We start from the raw sequence: 24,346 nt of genomic DNA on the forward strand, positions 1-24,346 counted from the left end.
AAAAAGGGGAGTATCCACCCATCAACAGCTTTGGAATTATTGTGAGCATAACGCGTTTGTCTCGTATTGTGAACCTCAACAGGTACAGGAAGCGCTCCATGATGAGGATTGGCTTATGGCCATGCACGAAGAACTTAACAACTTCGAGCGCAACCAAGTCTGGGATTTAGTGCCTCGGCCAACGGAGGAACATAATGTCATCGGGACCAAATGGATATTCAAGAACAAGCAAGATGCAAATGGAATTGTGATTCGAAACAAGGCAAGATTGGTGGCTCAAGGCTACTCCCAAGTCGAGGGTATCGACTACGGTGAAACCTTTGCCCCTGCTGCTCGTCTAGAATCTATTCGCATGTTACTTGCATTTGCTTCTCATCATAACTTCAAATTACAGCAAATGGATGTGAAAAGTGCATTTCTTAATGGTCCTTTGAATGAGTTAGTATATGTCAAACAACCCCCGGGATTCGAACATCCCAAGCTCCCCAATCATGTGTACAAACTCAATACGGCACTCTATGGCCTTAAACAAGCCCCACGCGCGTGGTATGAGTACCTTACTGAGTTGTTACAAGATCGTGGGTTTGAAATTGGGAAGATTGATCCCACTCTTTTTACTAAGAGGGTTAAAGGGGATTTGTTCATATGCCAACTATATGTTGATGATATTATCTTTGGCTCTCCTAACATTTCATTCAATGAAGAATTTGCTTCACTAATGACTGAGAAGTTTGAGATGTCCATGATGGGAGAGTTGAAGTTCTTCCTCGGGTTCGAGATTAAACAAGGTCTAGAAGGGACATTCATCAAACAAGCCAAGTACACTCAACACATGCTCAAACGGTTCGAGCTCGAAGATGTCAAACCGGTCAAGTTCCCATGCCAACCAGATGCAAGCTTGACAGTGATCCCAATGGTAAAGCAGTGGATCAAAAGGTATACGGCTCCATGATTGGATCCCTCCTTTACCTCTATGCATCTAGACCGGATATTATGTTGAGTGTAGGGATATGTGCACGGTTTCAATCCGCACCAAAATAAAGTCATTACATGGCTGTCAAACGAATCTTTCAATATTTGGCTCATACCCCAAACTTTGGCCTCTGGTATCCCAAAGGAGCAAACTTCAATCTAGTTGGCTATTCTGACTCAGATTGGGCTGGAGAGTGTGGAGAGGAAGTCAACGTTTGGAGGATGCCAATTCCTTGGTCGCTCTTTGGTAAGTTGGTCTTCAAAGAAGCAGAACTGCGTCTCCTTATCATCCACCGAGGCTGAGTATGTGGCGGCTGCAAGTTGTTGTGCACAATTGCTATGGATGAGGCAAACTTTAAAGGATTATGGTTTCACTTGTGACAAAGTGCCTATTCTATATGACAATCAAAGCGCCATCAAGATTTCCCTCAACCCAGTGCAACATAGCAAAACCAAACATATTGATATTCGCCATCACTTCATTCGTGACCATATCAAGCTAGGTGATATTGAGGTTCACTTCATCCACACTGAAGAGCAACTTGCAGATATTTTCACCAAGCCACTAGATGAAGCGAGGTTCCGGGAGTTAAGGCATGAGCTAAATATCATTGATTCAAGTAATGTGGATTGAAACTAGGCATATTGCACCTCACTTTACATTTCATCTTGGTCTAGATGTAGGCATGGACATAGGGGGAGTGTTGTTCTCTCAATAAACTCTCCCTCCCCCCATTATGCGTAAATCAATCTAGTCTTTCACTTTAGCCATTGTAAAATGGCACTTGTGCTTCAAAGACGAGTATTGGTCATGAACCCAAGGATAATTCTTCGCGGTGTCATACCATTGTCTCAAACATAGGTGGCCTCGGCCACCGCCCCTCCATCCTCTCTTGCGTATAAAGGAGAGGATATACAATGACAAGTCAGTACGTTTTCTTGGATGCCATCTCTTTTTACTCACTTGTCATGTGCCCAAGTTCACCCTTTTCCTTAGCCGAAAAAAGGCTCCTCCCTCCTTCTATTTTGTTGTTGTTAGTGTTCTAGGGTTAGGAGCACTGGGGATTGGACTCATATTTTTGATCCTATGGCTAGTTCTTGGATGGCATGAAGAAAATATTTGAGGGGAGTATAGATCCGATGATTTGTTGTTGAGTTTGCTGCCATGTCCTAGGATTTACTCGTCTTAGATCGAACACTTGAACTTTTGGATTAGATCTAAAACGTGCTCTCTCTTGCCTAGGCATGTATGTATCTCTTGTTGCTATGTGTTCCTCATGACAGTAGGGCTGGGGTGTACGTCTTAGTGTACATATCCAGCCCATGCCCTCGAAAACGAGTCTTATTTGTCAGATCTGAAAGTCAAACCCCCAGCGGTACTACCGCCAGGGGGTAGCGGTACTACCGCTATGACCCCCAGCGGTACTACCGCCAGAGCTAGCGGTACTACCGCTATGACCCCCAGCGGTACTACCGCTAGGCCCCAGCGGTACTACCGCCAGGAGTGGTGGTACTACCGCCAGGAGCATTCACGGTGTTTTTTTTTGTGTTTTGTGCTTAGCAATGCGTGTTTACTTTTTCTGCGTTTTCAAGATTCATTGCCTTGACTTTTCTTGTCGCCTCTTGTTCGCTTTGTGGTCTGTGTCACAGGTGGCTCTGCTCGCCGTTCGAACCCCCCACGAGACACGTAGTCCAAACAGTTTCGCAACCCGGAGGCGCCCGAGGGGTCTGCCACGTCCGGTCTGCCTCCCAAGAAGAAGTCCTTCAAGAAGGTGGCTCACAAGGATAAGAGGGTAAATGTCCGTTCAATGTCCCCCAAGGACTTTCTGCAATTTCGCACCATGAACCTCTATCTCAAGGAGAGGGAAGTGATCGATGGTGTTGAAAATGTCTGGGCAAGGGACCAGTGCAGGATCTATCGGGATGTTATTGCTCACTTCAAGAAGAACTATGTCTCTGTTCAGTGGACTGATCTGGCACATCTTCAGCGGAACATGGACTACTTTGGTGATGCCCTCTCTCTGGTTGACAAACTGGGCATCAAAGACATCATCACCTTCAAGACGGACTTTGATCCCACTGCAGTTGCTCAGTTTTATGTCACAGTCCATTTCTCTCCTGATGCACAGCGTTCCATGATCTGGATGACTGGGTCAAAGAAGATGACCGGTTCCTGGACTGAGTTCATGCAGTTCCTTCACATTGACTTTCAGGGTGCTGACACTCCTCTTGGGCTGCGTCCTCATGCTGCAGCCCCCACCGATAGGGCCCCCGCAAAGGACAGACTGCAGGCATTGTATCTAAGGAAGGGGGTGCTTCCCAAGCACCTGGACATCATGCATCGGATCTTTCGCAACACCCTCTTCCCTCGGAGTGGTAACTTCGATGAGGTCCATGGCTCCTTGGCTGAGATGTTGTTACTTTGTGAGGAGGCTATGTCTTAGGAGTCTGCTCAGCTGGATATTTCTGATGTGATGTTCACAGAGCTCTGGAACTGCATCATCATGCGTAAGGTTCCTATCTACGGGCCTTACCTGTTCGCATACATTAGCCATAAGTGGCAAGAGGCTTTTCCGGAGGAGCTGCTCTACGCTCAGTCTGATTACATTGTGCATGACCCGATCAGGCTTCGCGTCAAGGACAAGTGGGCCAACCCATCTACATCCTCTCAGCACATGGATACTGATACAGAGACTGCTGCTGACAGAGGAACCGCCTCTCAGTCCCGCTCGTCTGCCATGCCATCTTGGGCTATCAAACTGCAGGACAAGATGAAGACACTTTTCTGTATGCAGACCAAGGGTCAGTACCAGACACACGTGGCTCAGAAGCAGAGCCGCCAGAGGCATAAGCGTGTTCTCAGGACCTTGGATGTGGACATCTCCAGCGGCTCAGAGGACGACATCACTCCTGAGGCCACTTGGATGCAGGCTCAGGGGTACCAGTGGTCTGGCGATGAGGCGGAAGAGGAGGAGCAGACCGACCAGGAGGGGACAGACGAGTCTGGTGATCCTGAAGACGAGGAGTAGTTACCTGTGGCATTAGGTGTGCCCCTTTTTGGTGTCTTGTGCCAAAGGGGGAGAGAGTCTAGGATTTGCTTTCATTCTCGAACTTTGCATTGCTTTGCTTTATTTCGTATGGTTTGCTTCGAACTTGGTTTGATTCTCGTTTGCTATCTTTTGTGAGACATGATCTTATGTGAGATTCCTTTCCATCATATGTTGTGAGTCATATGCCCCGTATTGTCATATATCTCTATCCTTTTGTTCTCATATTATTGTCTGTGCAAATCCGGTATTGTCATCAAACCACCAAAAAGGGGGAGATTGTTGGGTCATAGTTTATGCCTAAGTAATTTTGGTGATTGATGACAGTACCGTACAGGACTAACCGTGTGAGTCAAGGTTTCAGATAACACACGTCAACGGCACAAGACGACTCGTCTCCTCTCTCCTGGAACGGAAGCACGGCGCTCTCTACGATTCTCTTTATTTGAGTCTTAGGAAAGCCGTACTATTAAGAGGGGATCCATAGTGGAAAGGTTTGGGTGAAATCTATCTTTACACACGCACACTTCACATTCCCCTTTCCTTATCTTTTGGAGCGGCCCTCGCCTATTCGTTTTTGAGTATCTCTGCAAAATGGTCCCCAGCGGTAGTACCGCTGCAGCCAGCGGTAGTACCGCTAGCTAGCGGTAGTACCGCCCCTGGTCAGCGGTAGTACCGCTCCAGGTGCTTTGTTCCACCTACCTAGCGGTAGTTCGTGGACGGACCCTTTTGCGAAGACTTTCCCGGCGGTAGTAGTGCTTGTGCACTACCAATCCGCTGGTGTCAGCGGTAGTACCGCTGGAGGCCCAGCGGTAGTACCGCCAGGCAGCGGTAGTACCGCTCCTGCTCAGCGGTAGTACCGCTGGAACTCGGGCAGAGAGTGGGAAAACGGTCTGAATTTTCCCCCCCACTATATAAAGGGTTCTTCTAGCTGAGGAACCCTATCTCTCACCTCTCTAAGCTCCATTGTTGCTCCACAAGCTCAAAAGTGCCCGATCTCTCTCCCTAGCCAATCAAACTTGTTGATTCTTTAGGGATTGGTTGAGAAGGCCTAGATCCACACTTCCACCAAGAGCAAAGTTGATTCCCCCACCAATCCCTTGCGGATCTTGTTACTCTTGGGTGTTTGAGCATCCTAGACGGTTGAGGTCACCTCGAAGCCATATTCCATTGTGGTGAAGCTTCGTGGTTTTGTTGGGAGCCTCCAAGCTTTGTGTGGAGTTGCCCCAACCTTGTTTGTAAAGGTTCGGTCGCCACCTTCAAGGGAACCTATAGTGGAATCACGGTACCTTGCATCGTGCGAGGGCATGAGGAGAATACGGTGGCCTTAGTGGCTTTTTGGGGAGCATTGTGCCTCCACACCGCTCCAACGGAGACGTACTTCCTGTCAAAGGGAAGGAACTTCAGTAACACATCCTCGTCTCCATCGGTTCCACTTGTGGTTATCTCTACCCTTTACTTTGTATTTGCTTATGCTTGTGACTATATCTTACTTGTCTTAATAGCTCTCGTTGTTAGCTTCTATAGGGTTCACCTCATTGTCATATTATTTGTGAACCCGTATAGTGTTTACCTTAACTTGTTAAGATTAATTAAAAAGTGGTCGTTGTCTATTCACCCCCCCCCCCTCTAGCCAACCATATCGATCCTTTCAAGGGATCTTATTCAATCCATAGGTAGGTATTGTGGACTCTCATGGCAAAACTGGGTTGAAGGTTTGTGGATGCACAAGTAGTATCTCTACTTGGTGCGGGAGTTTTGGCTAATATAAGGTGGGAGCAATCGTCAAATGCTAAGGGATCTCTAATCATATAACATTGTTCGGAACCAAGCAACCACAATTCATTATGTTGTCTTCCTTCTCCAACATCTACTTCTAGGCATGCAATAGTTTAGTGAGTATTCACAATCATAGAAGGTGTCAAAGACGATATATTTATATGTGAACCTCTCCTTCTTTATCACTTCCTATTAATTGCAACAATGACCAAGGTCTACGTTTGTCTACCCTCAACAAGTTTCAATCATCATTCTTTTTATATGTGAAGCCATCACTTCCCATAAGATCATTACATGATCTTTCATGCTTTTGTTCTTTTCTCATTCTTTTAATCATGGCAAGAGGCAAAGCCCTTCAACTAAGACACTCTTTATTATATGGCTCACGAGCTTGAATACATCGGGGGTGACACAAAGCAAAACACAAGACTAAACACTAAGACTTTTATCCTACTAGAGAAAAAGAAAACTAAAAAGGAACAAACTAAAACAAAGGTAAAGGCAAAATATGTGATGGTGATACGATACCGGGGAAACTCCCCCAAGCTTGGCACAAGCCAAGGGGATTGCCCATACCCATGCTCAGTTGTCTTCATTTGGAGGTGATGGTGGAGGAGTTGTTGCAATCTTTGATTCCAAGAGGGCGATTAATCTTTGATTTATACCTTGGAGATCTACGATATGTTTCTCCAGCAAAACAACTTCACGAGTGAGATAAGTATTGCGAGCACGAGTTGTTTCACAAAACCTCAAGAGTTCAATCAAGGATGGAGACAGTAGGTGGAGGTAGGGTTGGAGGAAATCCACTTCTTCAACTTCTTCCTTGTTGAGCACAGATTGCACTTCGTCCCACGCCTAATTCTTCTCCTTGGTTTTGCCCTTGCTTTCTTTAGGTAGCCTTTTCTTAGCCTCCATGACCTCCATCCTTTTCAGATCAACACTTACTTCTCCATAAACTTGAGGGAGATTGTTCTCCCCCACAGATTCCTGAGACGACATCTTGCTCTAAATCTGCAACAGAAAATAGGCTCGAAACGAAAACAGAGGAAATTTGTGTGATACAAGGGTCAGACCTTTTGGAATAATATATAATGATTTTTTTCAGACCAGAAGGAGTACTCCTCACGAAAACGGAGTCAGGGAGGCACACGAGGTGGCCACAAGCCCCCCACGCGCGGCCAGGGGGTGGGCCCGCGCCTGGTAGGCTTGTTGCCTCCTCGCGCGCTTTCCGGACTACTTCCAATTTTTTTATTTTTTCAAATATTCCAAAACGGAGAAAAATTCCTACTGGAAAAGTTTTGGAGTCTGTTTTCTTACCGAATCACATACCACTTCATTTTCGGATTCTGAAACAGGCTGATAAATATCCCTTAGGTATTCTTCCGGAGTTATGGTATTGATAATATTGCTTTCAACATTTATGGGAGTACCTGAGATATAATGCTTGATTCTCTGCCCATTTACAACTCTCAGACAATTACCTTCCGTGTTGTTGATCTTGATAGCACCGGAATGATACACTTCCTCAACAACATAGGGACCTTCCCATTTAGAGAGAAGCTTGCCTGCAAAGAATCTTAAACGAGAGTGATATAGCAAGACATAATCACCTACATTGAATTCACACTTTTGTATCCTCTTATCATGCCACATCTTAACCTTTTCCTTGAACAACTTGGCATTCTCATATGCCTGAGTTCTCTATTCATCAAGCGAGCTAATATCAAATAGCCTCTTCTCACCGGCAAGTTTGAAATCAAAGTTGAGCTCTTTGATTGCCCAATAAGCTTTATGCTCTAGCTCAAGAGGTAAATGACATGCTTTACCGTACACCATTTTGTACGGAGACATGCCCATGGGATTCTTATAGGCGGTTCTATAAGCCCAAAGTGCATCATCGAGCTTCTTAGACCAATTCTTTCTAGACCCGTTGACAGTCTTTTGCAGAATTAGTTTAATCTCTCTATTGCTTAACTCTACTTGACCACTGGACTGAGGGTGATAGGGAGACACAATTCTATGGTTGATATCGTACTTAGCAAGCGTTTTACGGAAAGCACCATGAATGAAATGTGAACCACCGTCGGTCATTAGATATCTAGGGGCTCCAAATCTAGGGAAAATAACTTCTTTAAGCATCCTGATAGAAGTGTTGTGATCAGCACTACTAGTGGGGATAGCATCCACCCACTTAGTGACGTAATCAACGGCAACTAGGATATGAGTATACCCGTTGGATTTTGGTAAAGGTCCCATATAATCAAAGCCCCAAACATCAAATGGTTCAATGACAAGTGAATAGTTCATAGGCATTTCCTGACGTTTACCGATATTACCTATTCTTTGACATTCGTCACAAGACAAAACAAACTTACGGGCATCCTTGAAGAGAGTGGGCCAATAGAAATCTGATTGCAATACCTTGTGTGCAGTTCTATCTCCCGCATGGTGTCCTCCGTAGGCCTCAGAGTGACACTTCTGTAGGATCTGTCCTTGTTCATGTTCAGGTACACAACGTCTAATAACACCATCTACTCCTTCCTTATAAAGGTGAGGATCATCCCAAAAGTAATGTCTCAAGTCAAAGAAGAAGTTCTTATTTTGCTGGTATGTGAAACTAGGTGGTATGTATTTGGCAACAATATAGTTTGCATAATCAGCATACCACGGTGCACTACGTGAAGCATTGATGACATTCAGTTGCTCATCGGGAAAGCTATCATCAATAGGTTGTGGGTCATCAAGAACGTTCTCCAACCTAGACAAGTTATCTGCTACTGGGTTATCAGCACCCTTCCCGTCGACAACGTGCAAATCAAATTCTTGTAGCAAGAGAACCCATCTGATTAGTCTAGGTTTAGCGTCTTTCTTCTCCATGACGTACTTAATAGCAGCGTGATCAGTGTGAATAGTGACTTTGGAATCAACTATGTAAGACCTGAACTTTTCACATGCAAACACGACTGCTAAAAATTCCTTTTCCGTAGTAGCATAGTTTCTTTGGGCACGGTCTAGAGTTTTACTAGCATAGTGAATAACATTCAACTTCTTATCAACTCTTTGCCCTAGAACAGCACCAACAGCATAATCACTAGTATCACACATGATTTCAAAAGGTAGGTTCCAATCAGGTGGTTGAACAATAGGTGCAGTTATCGAAGCCCTCTTAAGTATTTCGAAGGCTTCCTCACAATCATCGTCAAAAACAAAAGGAATATCCTTTTGCAAGTTTTCTAAGAGATTGGTAAGAGGCCTAGAAATCTTAGAGAAGTCTTTAATGAACCTTCTATAGAAACCATCATGACCAAGGAAACTTCTTATACCTTTGATATCTGTGGGGTATGTCATTTTCTCGATTGCATCAACCTTAGCCTTATCTACTTCAATACCTCTTTCAGAAATTTTATGTCCTAAGACGATGCCTTCATTAACCATAAAGTGGCACTTCTCCCAATTCAAGACAAGATTGGTGTCTTTACATCTTTGTAAGACTCGATCAAGGTTGCTGAGGCAATCATCAAAAGAAGACCCGCAAACGGAGAGGTCATCCATGAAAACCTCAACAATCTTTTCACAAAAGTTAGACAATATAGCCATCATACATCTTTGAAAGGTGGCAACCTCAACAATCTTTTCACAAAAGTTAGACAATATAGCCATCATACATCTTTGAAAGGTGGCAGGTGCATTACATAAGCCAAAAGGCATACGTCTATAAGCAAAGGTACCGAAAGGGCAGGTGAAAGTGGTTTCTCCTGATCAGATTGTGCAACTGGTATTTGAGAGAAACCAGAATAACCGTCTAGAAAGCAGAAGTGTGTGTGTTTTGACAACCTTTCTAGCATTTGGTCGATAAAAGGCAAAGGGTAATGATCTTTCCTAGTGGCTTTATTCAATTTCCTAAAATCGATCACCATCCTATAGCCAGTAATAATCCTCTGTGGGATCAATTCATCCTTATCATTAGGGACAACGGTAATACCTCCCTTCTTAGGAACGCAATGCACCGGACTCACCCAATCGCTATGAGCAACAGGATAGATAATACCCGCTTCCAGGAGCTTTAGTATTTCTTTTCTTACTACCTCTTTCATCTTAGGATTCAATCTCCTTTGATGATCAGCAACTGGTTTGGAATCAGGATCAGTTTTGATCTTGTGCTGTCATAGAGTGGGACTAATGCCCTTAATATCATCAAGAGTATATCCAATAGCAGCATGGTGCTTCCTCAGAGTTTTTAGTAACTTCTTTTCTTCATGCTCTGAGAGGCTAGCACTAATAATAACATGATATATCTCTTTTTCATCCAGATAAGCATACTTAAGAGTATTAGGCAACTATTTAAGCTCGAACATAGGATCACCCTTTGGTGGGGGTGGATCCCCAAGCATTTCAACAGGCAAATTATTCTTAAGGATAGGATATTGTTCTAAGACAACTCTATCTATCTCATCCCTTTCATCCATATGCATATAATTTTCATGCTCAAGTAAGTATTGCTCTAAGGGATCGGTAGGAGGCACGACAATAGAAGCTAAGGCAATAGTTTCATCCTTACTAGGCAACTCCTTTTCATGAGGTTGTCTACCAAACTTGGAGAAATTGAACTCATGTGACACACCTTCAAAGCCAACAGTGACAGTTTGCTTCTCACAGTCAATATGAGCATTGACGATATTGAGAAAAGGTCTGCCAAATATGATGGGACAAAAGCTATCTTGTGCGGTAGCAAGAACGAGGAAATCAGCAGGATACTTCGTTTTACCACACAAGACTTCAACATCCCTAACAATTCCCACACGGCAGATGGCATCTCTATTGGCAAGCTGAATAGTGACATCAATAGGCTCTATCTCAACAGGTGCAATCTCGTCTTTAATTTCATCGTGTAAGGATTGAGGTATTGCACTAACACTAGCACCCACGTCACATAAACCATGATAACAATGATCTCCTATCTTAACAGAAACAACAGGCGTGCCAACAACATGCCTACGTTTGTCTCTAGCGTGAGGTTTAGCAATTCTAGCAGCATCTTCACATAAGTGAATATTATGTCCCTCAACATCATCGGACAGAAGATCTTTGATGATAGCAATGCTAGGTTCAACTCTAATTTGCTCAGGGGGTGTAGGTGTTCTAATGTAGCCTCTATGTATCACAGTTGAAGCTTTAGAATGATCCTTTATCCTAACAGGGAAAGGTGGTTTCTCAATGTAAGCACTGGAACAATAGGATCATTATAGGCAACGACGTTCTCGTCAACTGGAGTGGGTTTAACTACATTGACTTCTAAGGGAGGATGATATTTAAACCACTTCTCTTTGGGAGATCAATATGAGCAGCAAATGATTCACACAGTGAAGCTACTATCTCAGAGTCAAGTCCATACTTAGCGCTATAATCACAAAAGGTATTTGTTTCAACAAAGGATTTAACACAATCAAACTTGAAATTCATACCTGACTCCTTACCTTCTTCAAGCTCCCAATCTTCATAGTTGCGTTTAATTCTCTCCAAGAAATTCCATCTGAAGTCAATATCTCTCTTCATAAAAGAACCGGTACAAGAAGTGTCAAGCATGGTGCGATCATCATGAGAAAGCCGAGCATAGATGTTCTAAATGATAATTTCTCTCGAGAGCTCATGATTGGGGCATGAATATAACATTGATTTAAGCCTCCCCCAAGCTTGAGCGATGCTTTCTTTGTCACGAGGCCAAAAATTATAATATAATTCCGATCACGATGTACTAAATGCATAGGATAAAACTTTTGATGAAATTCCAATTTCAACCGATTGTAGTCCCATGATCCAGTATCACCACATAACCCATACCATGTAAACTCCTTATCCTTCAAAGATAAAGGAAAGACCTTCTTCTTGACCTCATCCTCGGGCAAACCTGCAAGCTCAAATAAACCACAAACTTCATCTACATAGATTAGATGCAACTCTGGATGTGATGTTCCATCTCCTGTAGAAGGATTAGCCAACAGTTTCTCAAGCATACCCAAAGGAAATTCAAAGAAAATATTTTCAGTAGGTGCAACAGGTTGAGGAGCAACTCTTTGTGCTTCCATTCTAGGTGAAGATACCCCGAACAAGCCCCTCAAAGGATTAGTATCCATAGTGACAAGTGACAATAAATTTCAGCACACTATATGAATGTTTCCTTACCAAGTTCCACTTACCAAAGGCGCTTCACTCCCCAACAACGGCGCCAAAAAAGATTCTTGATGACCCACAAGTATAGGGGATCTATCGTAGTCCTTTCGATAAGTAAGAGTGTCGAACCCAACGAGGAGCGGAAGGATCTGACAAGTGGTTTCAGCAAGGTAAAATCTGCAAGCACTGAAATTATCGGTAACAAGTGATTGTGTGGTGAGATGATTCGTAGCAAGCAACAAGTAACAAAAGTAGCAACGGTGCAGCAAAGTGGCCCAATCCCTTTTGTAGCAAGGGACAAGCGTGGACAAAGTCTTATAGGAGGAAAAACGCTCCCGAGGACACACGGGAATTTCTGTCATGCTAGTTTTCATCATGTTCATATGATTCGCGTTCGTTACTTTGATAGTTTGATATGTGGGTGGACCGGTGCTTGGGTACTGCTCTTACTTGTACAAGCATCCCAATTATGATTAACCCCTCTCGCAAGCATCCGCAACTATGAAAGAAGAATTAAGACAAAGTCTAACCATAGCATTAAACTAATGGATCCAAATCAGCCCCTTACGAAGCAACGCATAAACTAGGGTTTAAGCTTCTGTCACTCTAGCAACCCATCATCTACTTACTACTTCCTAATGCCTTCCTCTAGGCCCAAATAATGGTGAAGTGTTATGTAGTCGACGTTCACATAACACCACTAGAGGAAAAACAACATACAACACATCAATATATCGAACGAATACCAAATTCACAAGACTATTATTAGCATGACTTATCCCATGTCCTCAGTAACAAAAGTAACTACTCACAAAGCATAATCATATTCATGACCAGAGAGGTAATGAGTAGCATCAAGGATATGAACATAAACTCTTCCACCAAGTAATCCAACTAGCATCAACTACAAAGAGTAATTAACACTACTAGAAACCTTACAAGTACCAATCGGAGTCGCCAGACGGAGATTGGTTACAAGAGATGAACTAGGGTTTGGAGATGAGATGGTGCTAATGAAGATGTTGATGGTGACGAGTCCCCTCCGATGAGAGGAGTGTTGGTGATGACGATGGCGACGATTTCCCCCTCCGGGAGGGAAGTTTCCCCGGCAGGATCGTCCTGTCAGAGCTCTAGATTGGTTCTGCTCAAGTTCCGCCTTGTGGCGGCGACGAATCCTTGAAAAAGCCTCCTCTTGATTTTTTTCCGGATGAAACCCTTCATATAGAAGAAGAGGGGGGCCAGAGGGCCAGCTGGGTGCCCACAAGCCCCCTAGGCGCGGCGAGGGGGGTGGCTGCGCCTAGCAGGCTTGTGGCCACCTGCTGGCGCCCCTCTGGCGCTTCTTCGGCCCAGTATTTTTTATAAATCCAGAAAAAAAAATCATCGTTGATTTTTATGGCATTTGGAGTTGCGCAGAATAGGTATCTCAAACTTGCTCCACTTTCATGCCAGAATTCCAGCTACCGGCATTCTCCCTCTTCATGTAAACCTTGCAAAATAAGAGAGAAAAGGCATAAGTATTGTACGGTGAAGTGAAATAACAGCCCAAAAAGCGATAAATATAAACATTAAAGCATGATGCAAAATGGACGTATCAATGATCATGAAACTTCGGATCAAGTTCCTATCGGACCTGGCAGGTCGACAAGATCACGTACTGCTCGTGAGTGGTACGGTAATCCTGTCTTATCAATTATGTTGTTAGACAACAATGAACCTGCGAATTATGAAGAAGCAATGGTGGGCCCGAATTCCAACAAATGGCTGGAGGCCATGAAGTCCGAGATAGGATCCATGTACGAGAACAAATGATGGACTTTGGAAGTACTGCCTGAAGGCCGCAAGGCTATTCAGAACAAATGGATCTTTAAGAAGAAGACGGACACAGAAGGTAATGTGACCGTTTATTAAGCTCGACTTGTGGCAAAGGGTTTTTCACAAGTTCAAGGAGTTGACTACGATGAGACTTTCTCACCAGTAGCGATGCTTAAGTCCGTCCGAATCATGTTAGCAATAGCTGCCTTTTACGATTATGAAATGTGGCAGATGGATGTCAAAATGGGTTCCTTAATGGTTTTCTTAAGGAAGAGTTGTATATGATGTAACCCGAAGGTTTTGTTGATCCAAAGACTGCTAACAAAGTGTGTAAGCTCGAGCGATCCATTTATGGACTGGTGCAAGCATCTGGGAGTTGGAATAAGCGCTTTTATGAGGTGATCAAAGCATTTGGGTTTATACAAGTAGTTGAAGAATCTTGTATTTACAAGAAAGTGAGTGGGAGCTCTGTGGCGTTTCTAATATTATATGTGGATGACATATTGCTGATTGGAAACAACGTGGAGCTTTTGGAGAGCATAAAGGATTACTTGAATAAAAGTTTCTCTATGAAGGACCTAGGAGAAGCTGCTTACTTTCTAGGCATTAAGATCTATAGGGATAGATCGAGACGCCTGGTAGGACTTTCACAAAGCACATACCTTGATAAAGTTTTGAAGAAGTTCAAAATGGATCAGTCCAAGAAAGGGTTCTTGCCAGTATTACAAGGTATAAAATTGAGTAAGACTCAGTGCCCAGCAACTGCGGAAGATAGAGAACAAATGAGTTCCGTCCCCTACGCTTCAGCCGTAGGTTCTATCATGTATGCACTGTTGTGCACTAGACCAGACGTCAGCTTGGCCATAAGTATGGCAGGCAAGTTTCAGAGTAATCCAGGAGTGGATCACTCGACGGCGGTCAAGAATATTCTGAAGTACCTGAAAAGGACTAAGGAAATGTTTCTCGTTTATGGAGATGACAAAGAGCTCGTCGTAAAAGGTTACGTCGACGCAAGTTTTGACACCGATCCGGATGACTCTAAGTCGCAAACCGGATACGTATTTATTCTTAATGGGGGTGCAGTAAGCTGGTGCAGTTCCAAGCAGAGCGTCGTAGCAGATTCTACATGTGAAGCAGAGTACATGGCTGCCTCGGAGGCAGCAAAGGAGGGTGTCTGGATGAAGCAGTTCATGACAGATCTTGGAGTTGTGCCAAGCGCACTAGATCCATTGACTCTGTTATGTGACAACACTGGTGCCATTGCCTTAGCAAAGGAACCAAGGTTTCACAAGAAGACCAGACACATCAAACGACGCTTCAACCTCATCCGCGACTACGTCGAAGGAGAGGACGTGAATATTTGCATAGTGCACACGGATCTGAATGTAGCAGACACGCTGACTAAACCTCTTCCATGGGCAAAACATGATCAACACCAGAACTGTATGGGTGTTCGATTTATTACAGTGTAAATCGCATGGCGATGTGAGGACTAGATTATTGACTCTAGTGCAAGTGGGAGACTGTTGGAAATATGCCCTAGAGGCAATGATAAATAGTTATTATTATATTTCCTGTTTAAAGATAATCGTTTATTATCCATGCTATAATTGTATTGAATGAAATCATAGATACATGTGTGGATACATAGACAAAACAATGTCCCTAGCAAGCCTCTAGTTGGCTAGCCAGTTGATCAATGATAGTCAAGGTTTTCTGACTATGTGCAAGTGTTGTCACTTGATAACTGGATCACATCATTAGGAGAATCATGTGATGGAGTAGACCCAAACTATGAACGTAGCATATTGATCGTGTCGTTTTATTGCTATTGTTTTCTGCGTGTCAAGTATTTGTTCCTATGACCATGAGATCATATAACTCACTGGCACCGGAGGAATACCTTGCGTGCATCAAACGTCACAACGTAACTAGGTGACTATAAAGGTGCTCTACAGGTATCTACGAAGGTGTTCGTTGAGTTAGTATGGATCAAGACTGGGATTTGTCACTCCGTGTGACGGAGAGGTATCTCGGGGCCCACTCGGTAATACAACATCACACACAAGCCTTGCAAGCAATGTGACTAAGTGTAAGTCACGAGATCTTGTATTACGGAACGAGTAAAGAGACTTGCCGGTAACGAGATTGAAATAGGTATGCGGATACCGACGATCAAATCTCGGGCAAGTAACATAACGAAGGACAAAGGGAATGACATACGGGATTATATGAATCCTTGACACTGATGTTCAACCGATAAGATCTTCGGAGAATATGTAGGATCCAATATGGGCATCCAGGTCCCGCTATTGGATATTGATCGAGGAGTGTCTCGGGGCATGTTTACATAGTTCTCGAACCCGCAGGGTCTGCACACTTAAGGTTCGATGATGTTTTAGTATAGTTGAGTTATATGTGTGGTTACCGAATGTTGTTCGGAGTCCCGGATGAGATCACAGACATCACGAGGGTTTCCGGAATGGTCCGAAAATGAAGATTGATATATAAGATGGTTTTATTTGGTTACCGGAAGGTTTTCGAGCATTACCGACATTGTACCGGGAGTGACGAATGGGTTCCGTAAGTTCACCGGGAGGGGGCAAACCACCCGAGGGAAGCCCAATGGCCTTAGGGGTGGCGCACCAGCCCTTAGTGGGCTGGTGGGACAGCCCAAGAGGGCCTTGGCGCCAAGAGAAGAAAACCAAAGAAAAAAAGAGGGAGGTGGGAAGGAAGAGAAGGACTCCACTTTCCAATCCTAATTGGAGTAAGATTCCTCCTCTCCTCCCTGGGCGGCGCACCCTTGAGGGCTTGGCCCTCAAGGCAAGCCTCCTCCCCCCTCCTATATATAGTGGTGATTTAGGGCTGATTTGAGACAACTTTTGCCACGTGCAACTCAGATCCAGACACCATAGTTTTACCTCTAGATCGTATTTCTGCGGAGCTCGGGGCAGAGCCCTGTAGGAGTAGATCGTCACCACCACCGGAGCGTCGTCACGCTGCTGGAGAACTCATCTACTTCTCCGTCTTGCTTGCTGGATCAAGAATGCCGAGATCATCGTCGAGCTGTACGTGTGCTCAACGCGGAGGTGCCGTCCGTTCGGCACTAGATCGGAACGGATCGTGGGACGGTTCGTGGGACGGTTCATGGGGCTGATCAAGGGACGTGAAGACGTTCCACTACATCAACCGCGTTTCTTAACGCTTCCTGCTGTACAATCTACAAGGGTACGTAGATCCAAATCTCCTCTCGTAGATGGACATCATCATGATAGGTCTCCGTATGCGTAGGAATTTTTTTGTTTCACATGCAACGTTCCCCACAAGCCCCCCATCGTCTATCCCCGCGCGCTGCGTGTGGAGGAGGACGCGTACCTCCAACATCGAAGGGTGTTGCGCCTGGCGGAGGAGGAACGGCTGGAGAGGGAGGAGGAGGAGCACGCCCGTGCTTCGCTACCGCCGCCACCGCCGCCACCAGCACTGCCCGCACCGGCACAGCCCGGCCCCGATATCAACGCCGCCGACGACGAGCCTAGGGTAGCGCGTAGTTTATTTTTTATGTTCAATTAATGTAATGGGGACGCGTGGACTCTCGATGGCCTTCGTGGCCGGCTCTAATGTTTAATTTATGTTTGTTTTATTTTCGGAAATGTTTGCAATTTTTTTTACGCGTCGTTAAAATAGGTCAGGCTAGTGCGCCGATCCAAACGCGAAAGCGGATGTTAGTATCCGCGGGACCGACCCAAACGGACAAAAGCGTCCTCCGTTTGGGTCGGTCAGTTGGAGTCCAACTCGACGCGAGAAGAACAGACGGACGGACCGCTGTGATTGTCCGGTTGCTAGATTGGACGGCCGATTACTCAAACGTGATGTGGCCCTGTCCCAGTCATAACAAAAGTAGACCAAGTCCACGGCCTGCGGCCGAACTCCGCCGTGTGGCTTAGTTCGTTATACTACTGTAAACTGCTTCGTTCTCTCCGCGTTCCGGTCACCCCAGTCCACGCCGCGCAGGCTGGAGGAGGTCGAATTCCCTGCCGCCTAGCGTCGCCTCGTCCCGAAGAAGGCTAGCTGCCCCGCGAGCGGACCGCGGCGCCCATGGCGTTCGAGAAGATCCAGGTTGCCAACCCCATCGTCGAGATGGACGGTGAGAAGCCCGATCCCCACTCTCTTATCAAAATCCTGCCTGATTTATCTCGTGCTTTGCTGCAATCCAAGAGAGCATGTTGAGATTAGGTACCCCGTGTATTTGATCGATTGTGTGGCTGAGTTAGTCCGCCTATGGTGATGTGTGAAGTAGTCTGCTTTCTTTACTTGGATTTGGATCATGGGCAGTCGAACTGGAAGCGTCGTCGACGTGCTACAGTATTACGGGATCAAATTTCTGCCTTATACTTTGATGTTCTAGGCAGCCTTGGCCTCTTTCACTTGTTCAGGAAAATGTGATTATTTGGGTGAAGTTGTTCGGTGGTAATGTGGATATCGTTCCATTATTGTCTGGTGATTAATGTTCGTCTAATCAATTACTCCCTCCGTTCCTAAATATAAGACCTGGACTAGATAGGGATGTACATAAACATATTTTAGAGTGTAGATTCACTCATTTTACTTCGTATGTAGTCTATAGTGTAATCTCTAAAAGGTCTTATATTTAGGAACAAAGAGACTAGGTGATTCACTGTGTATGCACCGGCTGGTCTTATTTATTTTTTATCTAAGGTGTACTGAAGAAGTTCTCTGAGTAGAAAATGCGCTGACCTTAGCAAGACTTCTCTACGGGGTGACATGAAAGTAGTATGACTAACCACGTGGAGGATACGTTGGTGGAAGATGAAAACCTTTCCAAATCGTCTTCCAGTGCACTCAGTATACACTATTTCCAGATACCAAGTTCAGAACTTATCTGCAAAAATTACCTCAAAATAGAACTTATTTATTTGCATGATTGTTTGATTGCGCCTTGTTATATACCAGATGTCAGGCCAACATGTTCCTCACTCTGAAGTTAGTACTGGCTGAAAACGTCCATGAATAGACTGAAAACGTCCTTTTATGTAGCATTTACCAGAAAATATTTTTTTAGCCCACACATGTCATCTTATTTTTACGTCGGGAGACAATGCTTTTGCTGACTGAAATAACTCATAAACTATATGTTTATTTTGTGTAGGTGATGAGATGACACGAATTATATGGAAATGGATCAAAGATAAGGTTAATTCTTGGCATTTCTGTTTGTTCTTTATATCGATGGAATACTTACCTAAGCATTGTGCTCAGCATCTCTTACGTGTTTACTCCATTTTATTACTTTTTGTGATTTTCGTGTTTCTTATTGCCCCCATCTTCACTAAGAGACATTTTCAAATATGTTTGCAGCTTATATTTCCTTTCCTGGACCTGGACATAAAATACTTTGACTTAGGTCTACCTAACCGTGACGCTACTGGGGATAAAGTAACGATAGAAAGTGCAGAAGCTACCCTAAAGTAAGCCTCAGTTTTCAGGTTCCTGATTCCGGGCCACTCTCAGTTTTCTTGTTTTTTTCCACTATTTAGCTGTTCCTTTCTTTAATGGCTCTGATATTGTCTACTGCAATTCGATATTATTAGTGCTTCTGAATCTCTTCGCCCTAGTATCACCTAGCAATTATTGATTTAATGAAGGAATTTGCATGTGTGTTGGACTGCTGGTGCTTCCATTTATGCTGATATATATCATATGCTGATATTGTTATCTGTGGTTCCTATATTTATAGCCGTTTACATTATAGTGGTTCAGTGATTCTAATCTATTTTTCAGGTATAACGTGGCCATCAAATGTGCAACTGTCACCCCAGGTGATGTTTGGCAGAATTTGTGCTTATTAACTTATGAGCCTTAAGTCTCTATAGCAACATTGGATGCCCATCTTAATTTTGATTTGGCGCTACATTACTTGTGACCTTACAGATGAAGGACGCGTAAAAGAGTTTAATTTAAAAGCTATGTGGAGGAGTCCAAATGGGACAATAAGGAACATCTTAAATGGTAAACCACTCACTCGTGATCATTTACTTTACATATGTGCATTGAGTTTCTTGAATCTTGTGTTCATTCTACTCTGAACTTCCGTCAATGCACCTTTTGTGTTTCTTTATTACTTACATCAGTGGAACTCATTTTTCTCCGCAGGAACTGTTTTCCGAGAACCAATCATCTGCAAGAATGTTCCTCGGCTTGTGCCTGGTATGGTGGCTGTACTGCAGTACTGCACACACCAATATTTGGAGCTTGTTGATGTTTATGTTTCATATCTTACTCTAACAGGATGGACAAAACCCATATGCATTGGCAGACATGCTTTTGGTGATCAATACCGAGCAACAGATATAATCATTAGAGGGACAGGGAAGCTCAAGTTGATATTTGGTATGTAGCCCAACAAAGCTAGTTATCCAGCTAATTTTCTGATAGGTCTTACAAGTCAGAATTTGTAGAAATTGGGACTGAATAACTTGCGTCTTGGTCTCACTATTTTGTTCTACTGATAATAACCATCTTTGCGATTGAAAATGTTGTTGGTTCTCAAAATAGAGACATGATTGTTGGAATAGACATGATGCGTCACCATATTGGCACATTAAGCTTGGCTATCACTATAAAATCTGGGGTACTACTTCAGGACCTATGAAATGGTTTATATAATCAGGGGTACTTCTTTTGGACATATGAATTGGCTTATACAGTATATGTGTACACTGAATATAACCGGTTTCTCCGAGTAAAAGAACTACATATATGTGAATGTACCTTACTAATATAGTAAAGTATCAACCATATTTTCCCAGTGACTAAATATAAGTTATCCATTGTGTCAGTGTCATGTTTATTCTCTTATCTTTTTAAAACTGCCACAGATGGCATAGAGGAACAAATAGAGTTGGATGTGTTCAACTTTAGTGGTGCTGGTGGAGTAGCATTATCTATGTATAACACTGATGAGGTTTGTTCCCTGTGTCATGCTAGTTTTGATGCTCTGTATGCTTAAATGTTTTTTTAAACATGACATGATTTGTCTTATTGCATTCCAAACAGTCTATTCGAGCATTTGCTGAAGCTTCGATGAACATGGCTTACCAGAAGAGATGGCCACTTTATCTTAGTACGAAGAACACAATCCTGAAAAAATATGACGGAAGGTCAATATACAATTATCATACACTATCTACTTACTTTGGAGACAGGCTTGCATCCATGTGTGCAATTTGTTGAAATATAACATTCCTTAATTGCCTGGTTGTCTTGTATATCAGGTTTAAAGACATATTCCAACAAAACTATGAAACAAATTGGAGATGCAGGTTTGAGGATGCAGGAATATGGTAGTCTATTTGCTCTGTCTTGTGCAGATAAGTATTAAATGTTTTTTTCCTTCTCTTCCAGACTAATTGTTGCTGTGGCAGGTATGAACATAGACTGATTGATGATATGGTGGCCTATGCCCTAAAGAGTGAAGGTGGCTATGTTTGGGCTTGCAAGAATTATGATGGAGATGTGCAGAGCGATCTAATTGCTCAAGGTACGTGCTCTATATATGGAGGTTGTCCGCTGCAACCTTTTATCTTGAGAAGGATGGTAGCTCATTTGCTAAGAGCTGGAATATTTTTCTCCTGTTTCAGGTTTTGGATCGTTAGGTCTCATGACATCGGTTTTGGTATGTATATGCTCTGACGGATGCTTTATGATACTCTGTGTGTTTCAAAGTTTAATTTATGTCTCATAACCATTTGTTAGGATAACATTTCAATGTTTTACTGTTGGAAATGCACCTAGATTGTACTCTGCTGCTGGAATAACTGGCACCCAGTATGTGCTTCTCTCTGCTCAGCTTAACAAGTATCGCGTTGCTTTAGGTGTGCCCTGATGGTAGAACAGTTGAAGCTGAAGCTGCACACGGTACAGTCACACGACATTACAGAGTCCACCAAAAAGGAGGCGAAACTAGCACAAACAGCATTGCGTCAATCTTTGCATGGTCTACTGGATTAGCACATAGGTACCAAGGGTGAATTAAACCATAGAAGTTAGATGATATTGCTTTAACTCATCATGTTGAGCCTAAATATATTATCTTAGACCAGTTGAACCTAAGTTTTTATACACGATTTATCTTAATATAATATACTCCTATTCAATTGGCATACACAATCTGTAGTTTTCATAATATGTGGAGCTGGGAGAATTGTCCTCTAAACTTTGGTGGGAGTTTTCACTTTAGGAAGGTTATTCTATCTTGTTTTTTTCTTGCTAATTTTGTGATATTAAGTATGCCACAGTAACTTTATTTGATGTATTTGTAACTGCAGCATTACGTCTTAATATTGAATACTTATACAGGGCAAAGCTGGATGACAACAAAAGACTGTTGGATTTCACACAAAAACTTGAAGCTGCTTGTGTGGGGACAGTGGAATCTGGAAAGATGACAAAGGACCTAGCTCTTCTCATCCATGGGCCAACGTAATTCTGGCATTTCTTTCTATCTGCAGCTACAGTACACAGGGCTTACTTCTAATTGGTTATTTTGTATTATTTTTATTTAATTACTTTTATTGGCGTCCTACAGTGTTAGTCGTGATAAGTATCTGAACACCATGGAGTTCATTGATGCGGTTGCTGAGGAGTTGAGGACAAGATTGTCCGCAAAATCAAAGTTATGAAGGTACTACAAGTAAGATAATTTCCTTGTCTATCAGCTTCTTGTAATGGTTCTGAAGCTCATGTAATGCTTCTGAAGCTCATGTTTTCTCATCTAAGCATTATCTGCCATTTTTGACACAGCAGCGATAGGACAAGTGACTTGTTAGGATCCTATAATACAAGGTTTACGGTTTACCTTTGTGCTATGAATAAGAGCGTGGGCAACATATCTTCGTTATAGTGCTCAAATAGAGCCTTTGGTGACAGTCTGAATGCACCTCCGAACAATGTAAGGAAGATGCTGTCTAGCTCGAAAATAAGAAGTTTTTTCTTTTCTTTTTCAAATCAAATTCCTGGTCAGTTTCAGGTAGCTCTTCTCATAGTGATGTCCAAATCAAGTTGGGCTTCTTACACCTACACACCCTAAGTGGTGTTTGTACCAAAGAAATAAGCTGGAGTACTTTATTTAAACATTTTAATGTCATGACATGAAATCGAATGCCAATTTGAAATCTGAAGCTGATCATCCAAGGCATTGATATTAGGGATGTTTCTTCCGTGCCTTCAGTTTCCTCTCATCACAGGGCAACCTGAAGCCGATGCAGCAACAGGCGCGCTCAAGAAACTTGCGAGGAAGTTGCCGCGCTCGTAGAAGTACTATGCCTTCTCCACCTTCATCTCCTCATCAACCTAACATCACATTGTTGTAGCGACCCATGTCAATGTCTACTCTGTTAGACTGTTACTGTAATTCTTTCAAGTCCCAACTACGAACAAAAATTGAAAATTGACTGTGCAACGCGACAATGGGTAGAGATTATATACCAAGCTACCCAACTTACGTGGAAAATGCGGACCCCAAAGAACTCTACGCGCTGGCCGTGAGGAGGGTGCCCCTTGAACGGCCCCTCCATGTACCCTAGTGCCGGAACTTGAAGGCAACCCTTTGGCGGGCCGCTGTAAACGTCGAGCACCTCGATGGCGAAGCCCCTGGGGAACGCCGTGAGGAACATTGACATGCTGGAGTCCACCGTCTCCTTGTTCGGGTCGTAGATGCGGTGCTCCGGCGGCAGTTTGGTCGCCAGGAACGCGTTGTAGCCGCCGATGGCCGTCCACTCCTTCCGCGTCAGAGGCTTCATCCCTGCAAGCAGCACGCGTCGGTGTCGTTGCAACTTGCAAGGCAGTCTTCTCTTATGTCGCAAGATCGGTGGATGTGGAGTAGAAGCGTGCCGTTGTGCGGCATCTCACCGGTTGGTGCTCGCGGTGAATCCCTGGGAGTGGAAGCTCTTCTGGTCGTCGGGGCGCACCTTGTGGATCATCTCCATCTCCCATGTCTTGAGCAAGCGCTGCACCTTCTCCTCAATGTTGGAATTATGTGTCCTGCAACTATATATTCAAATAATAGGAATTGCTAATATTCGGAATACCTTAGTATGGAATCATACATGTATTTATACATGAAATTACTTTACATGATTATCATGGAATTATTACTTGTTGGAATACTTGAGTTATATACTTAAGGAAGCTGGTCAATTATTGGTGGAATACAATATATTTTATCTATTGGAAAGACTACCCGGGTACGCTGATAACTGGAAGGAGCTAGATCGTATAATTAGATTACGGCCCTAATGTTGATCTACATAATTAGAGGAATTTACACTCTATTATGGCGGGTTGCTCACAAGCGTGTGCTCCAGGGACATAAACGAGTAGAATCCGTTAACAGACAAATATGATCGTGGTTGGTAATTTGATCTGGACTCTATCCCGGAAAACTAGTTAAAAAGGACTAGGAATCTTATCTGTATAAGAGGTGGACTCTTTGAAAAGACAGTATAAGAAGGTCCCTACCCCCTAGCCTCAGATATACGATTGTGAGCGAC

At 43.6% G+C, this 24,346-nt stretch overlaps 2 protein-coding genes across 10 annotated transcripts; one reads left to right on the forward strand and one right to left on the reverse strand.

The window, feature by feature from the left end:
- The first annotated feature begins 17,700 nt into the window (after window positions 1-17,700).
- LOC123443354 (isocitrate dehydrogenase [NADP]-like) lies at window positions 17,701-23,307 on the forward strand. Of its 9 annotated transcripts, none has more exons than XR_006630636.1 (17): window positions 17,701-17,922; window positions 18,946-18,989; window positions 19,155-19,264; window positions 19,578-19,615; window positions 19,728-19,805; window positions 19,950-20,003; window positions 20,085-20,186; window positions 20,675-20,760; window positions 20,853-20,956; window positions 21,071-21,139; window positions 21,221-21,336; window positions 21,437-21,471; window positions 21,671-21,813; window positions 22,155-22,277; window positions 22,384-22,479; window positions 22,602-22,746; window positions 22,819-22,975. XR_006630636.1 is itself a non-coding variant. In XM_045119696.1 (16 exons), the coding sequence occupies exons 1-15, from the start codon at window positions 17,874-17,876 to the stop codon at window positions 22,475-22,477; spliced, it is 1,245 nt and encodes a 414-aa protein (XP_044975631.1). In that variant the 5' UTR covers window positions 17,701-17,873; the 3' UTR covers window positions 22,478-22,479; window positions 22,599-22,975. The 9 variants fall into 9 exon arrangements, 4 of the variants coding, with proteins under 4 accessions (XP_044975631.1, XP_044975630.1, XP_044975628.1 ...); XR_006630638.1 differs by lacking the exon at window positions 22,819-22,975 and adding an exon at window positions 23,026-23,307 and having other exon boundaries at window positions 17,702-17,922; window positions 22,384-22,488; window positions 22,599-22,746; XR_006630637.1 differs by lacking the exon at window positions 22,819-22,975 and adding an exon at window positions 23,042-23,307 and having other exon boundaries at window positions 17,702-17,922; window positions 22,384-22,488; window positions 22,599-22,746.
- LOC123443356 (pathogen-related protein-like) lies at window positions 23,225-24,023 on the reverse strand. The gene has a single exon (XM_045119698.1). It carries the CDS (start codon window positions 23,594-23,596, stop codon window positions 23,225-23,227), a length of 372 nt encoding a protein of 123 aa, XP_044975633.1. The 5' UTR covers window positions 23,597-24,023.
- Window positions 24,024-24,346: the final 323 nt, after the last annotated feature.

This window comes from Hordeum vulgare, chromosome 3H (genome assembly GCF_904849725.1).
Source record: "Hordeum vulgare subsp. vulgare chromosome 3H, MorexV3_pseudomolecules_assembly, whole genome shotgun sequence".
NCBI lineage: Eukaryota > Viridiplantae > Streptophyta > Magnoliopsida > Poales > Poaceae > Hordeum > Hordeum vulgare.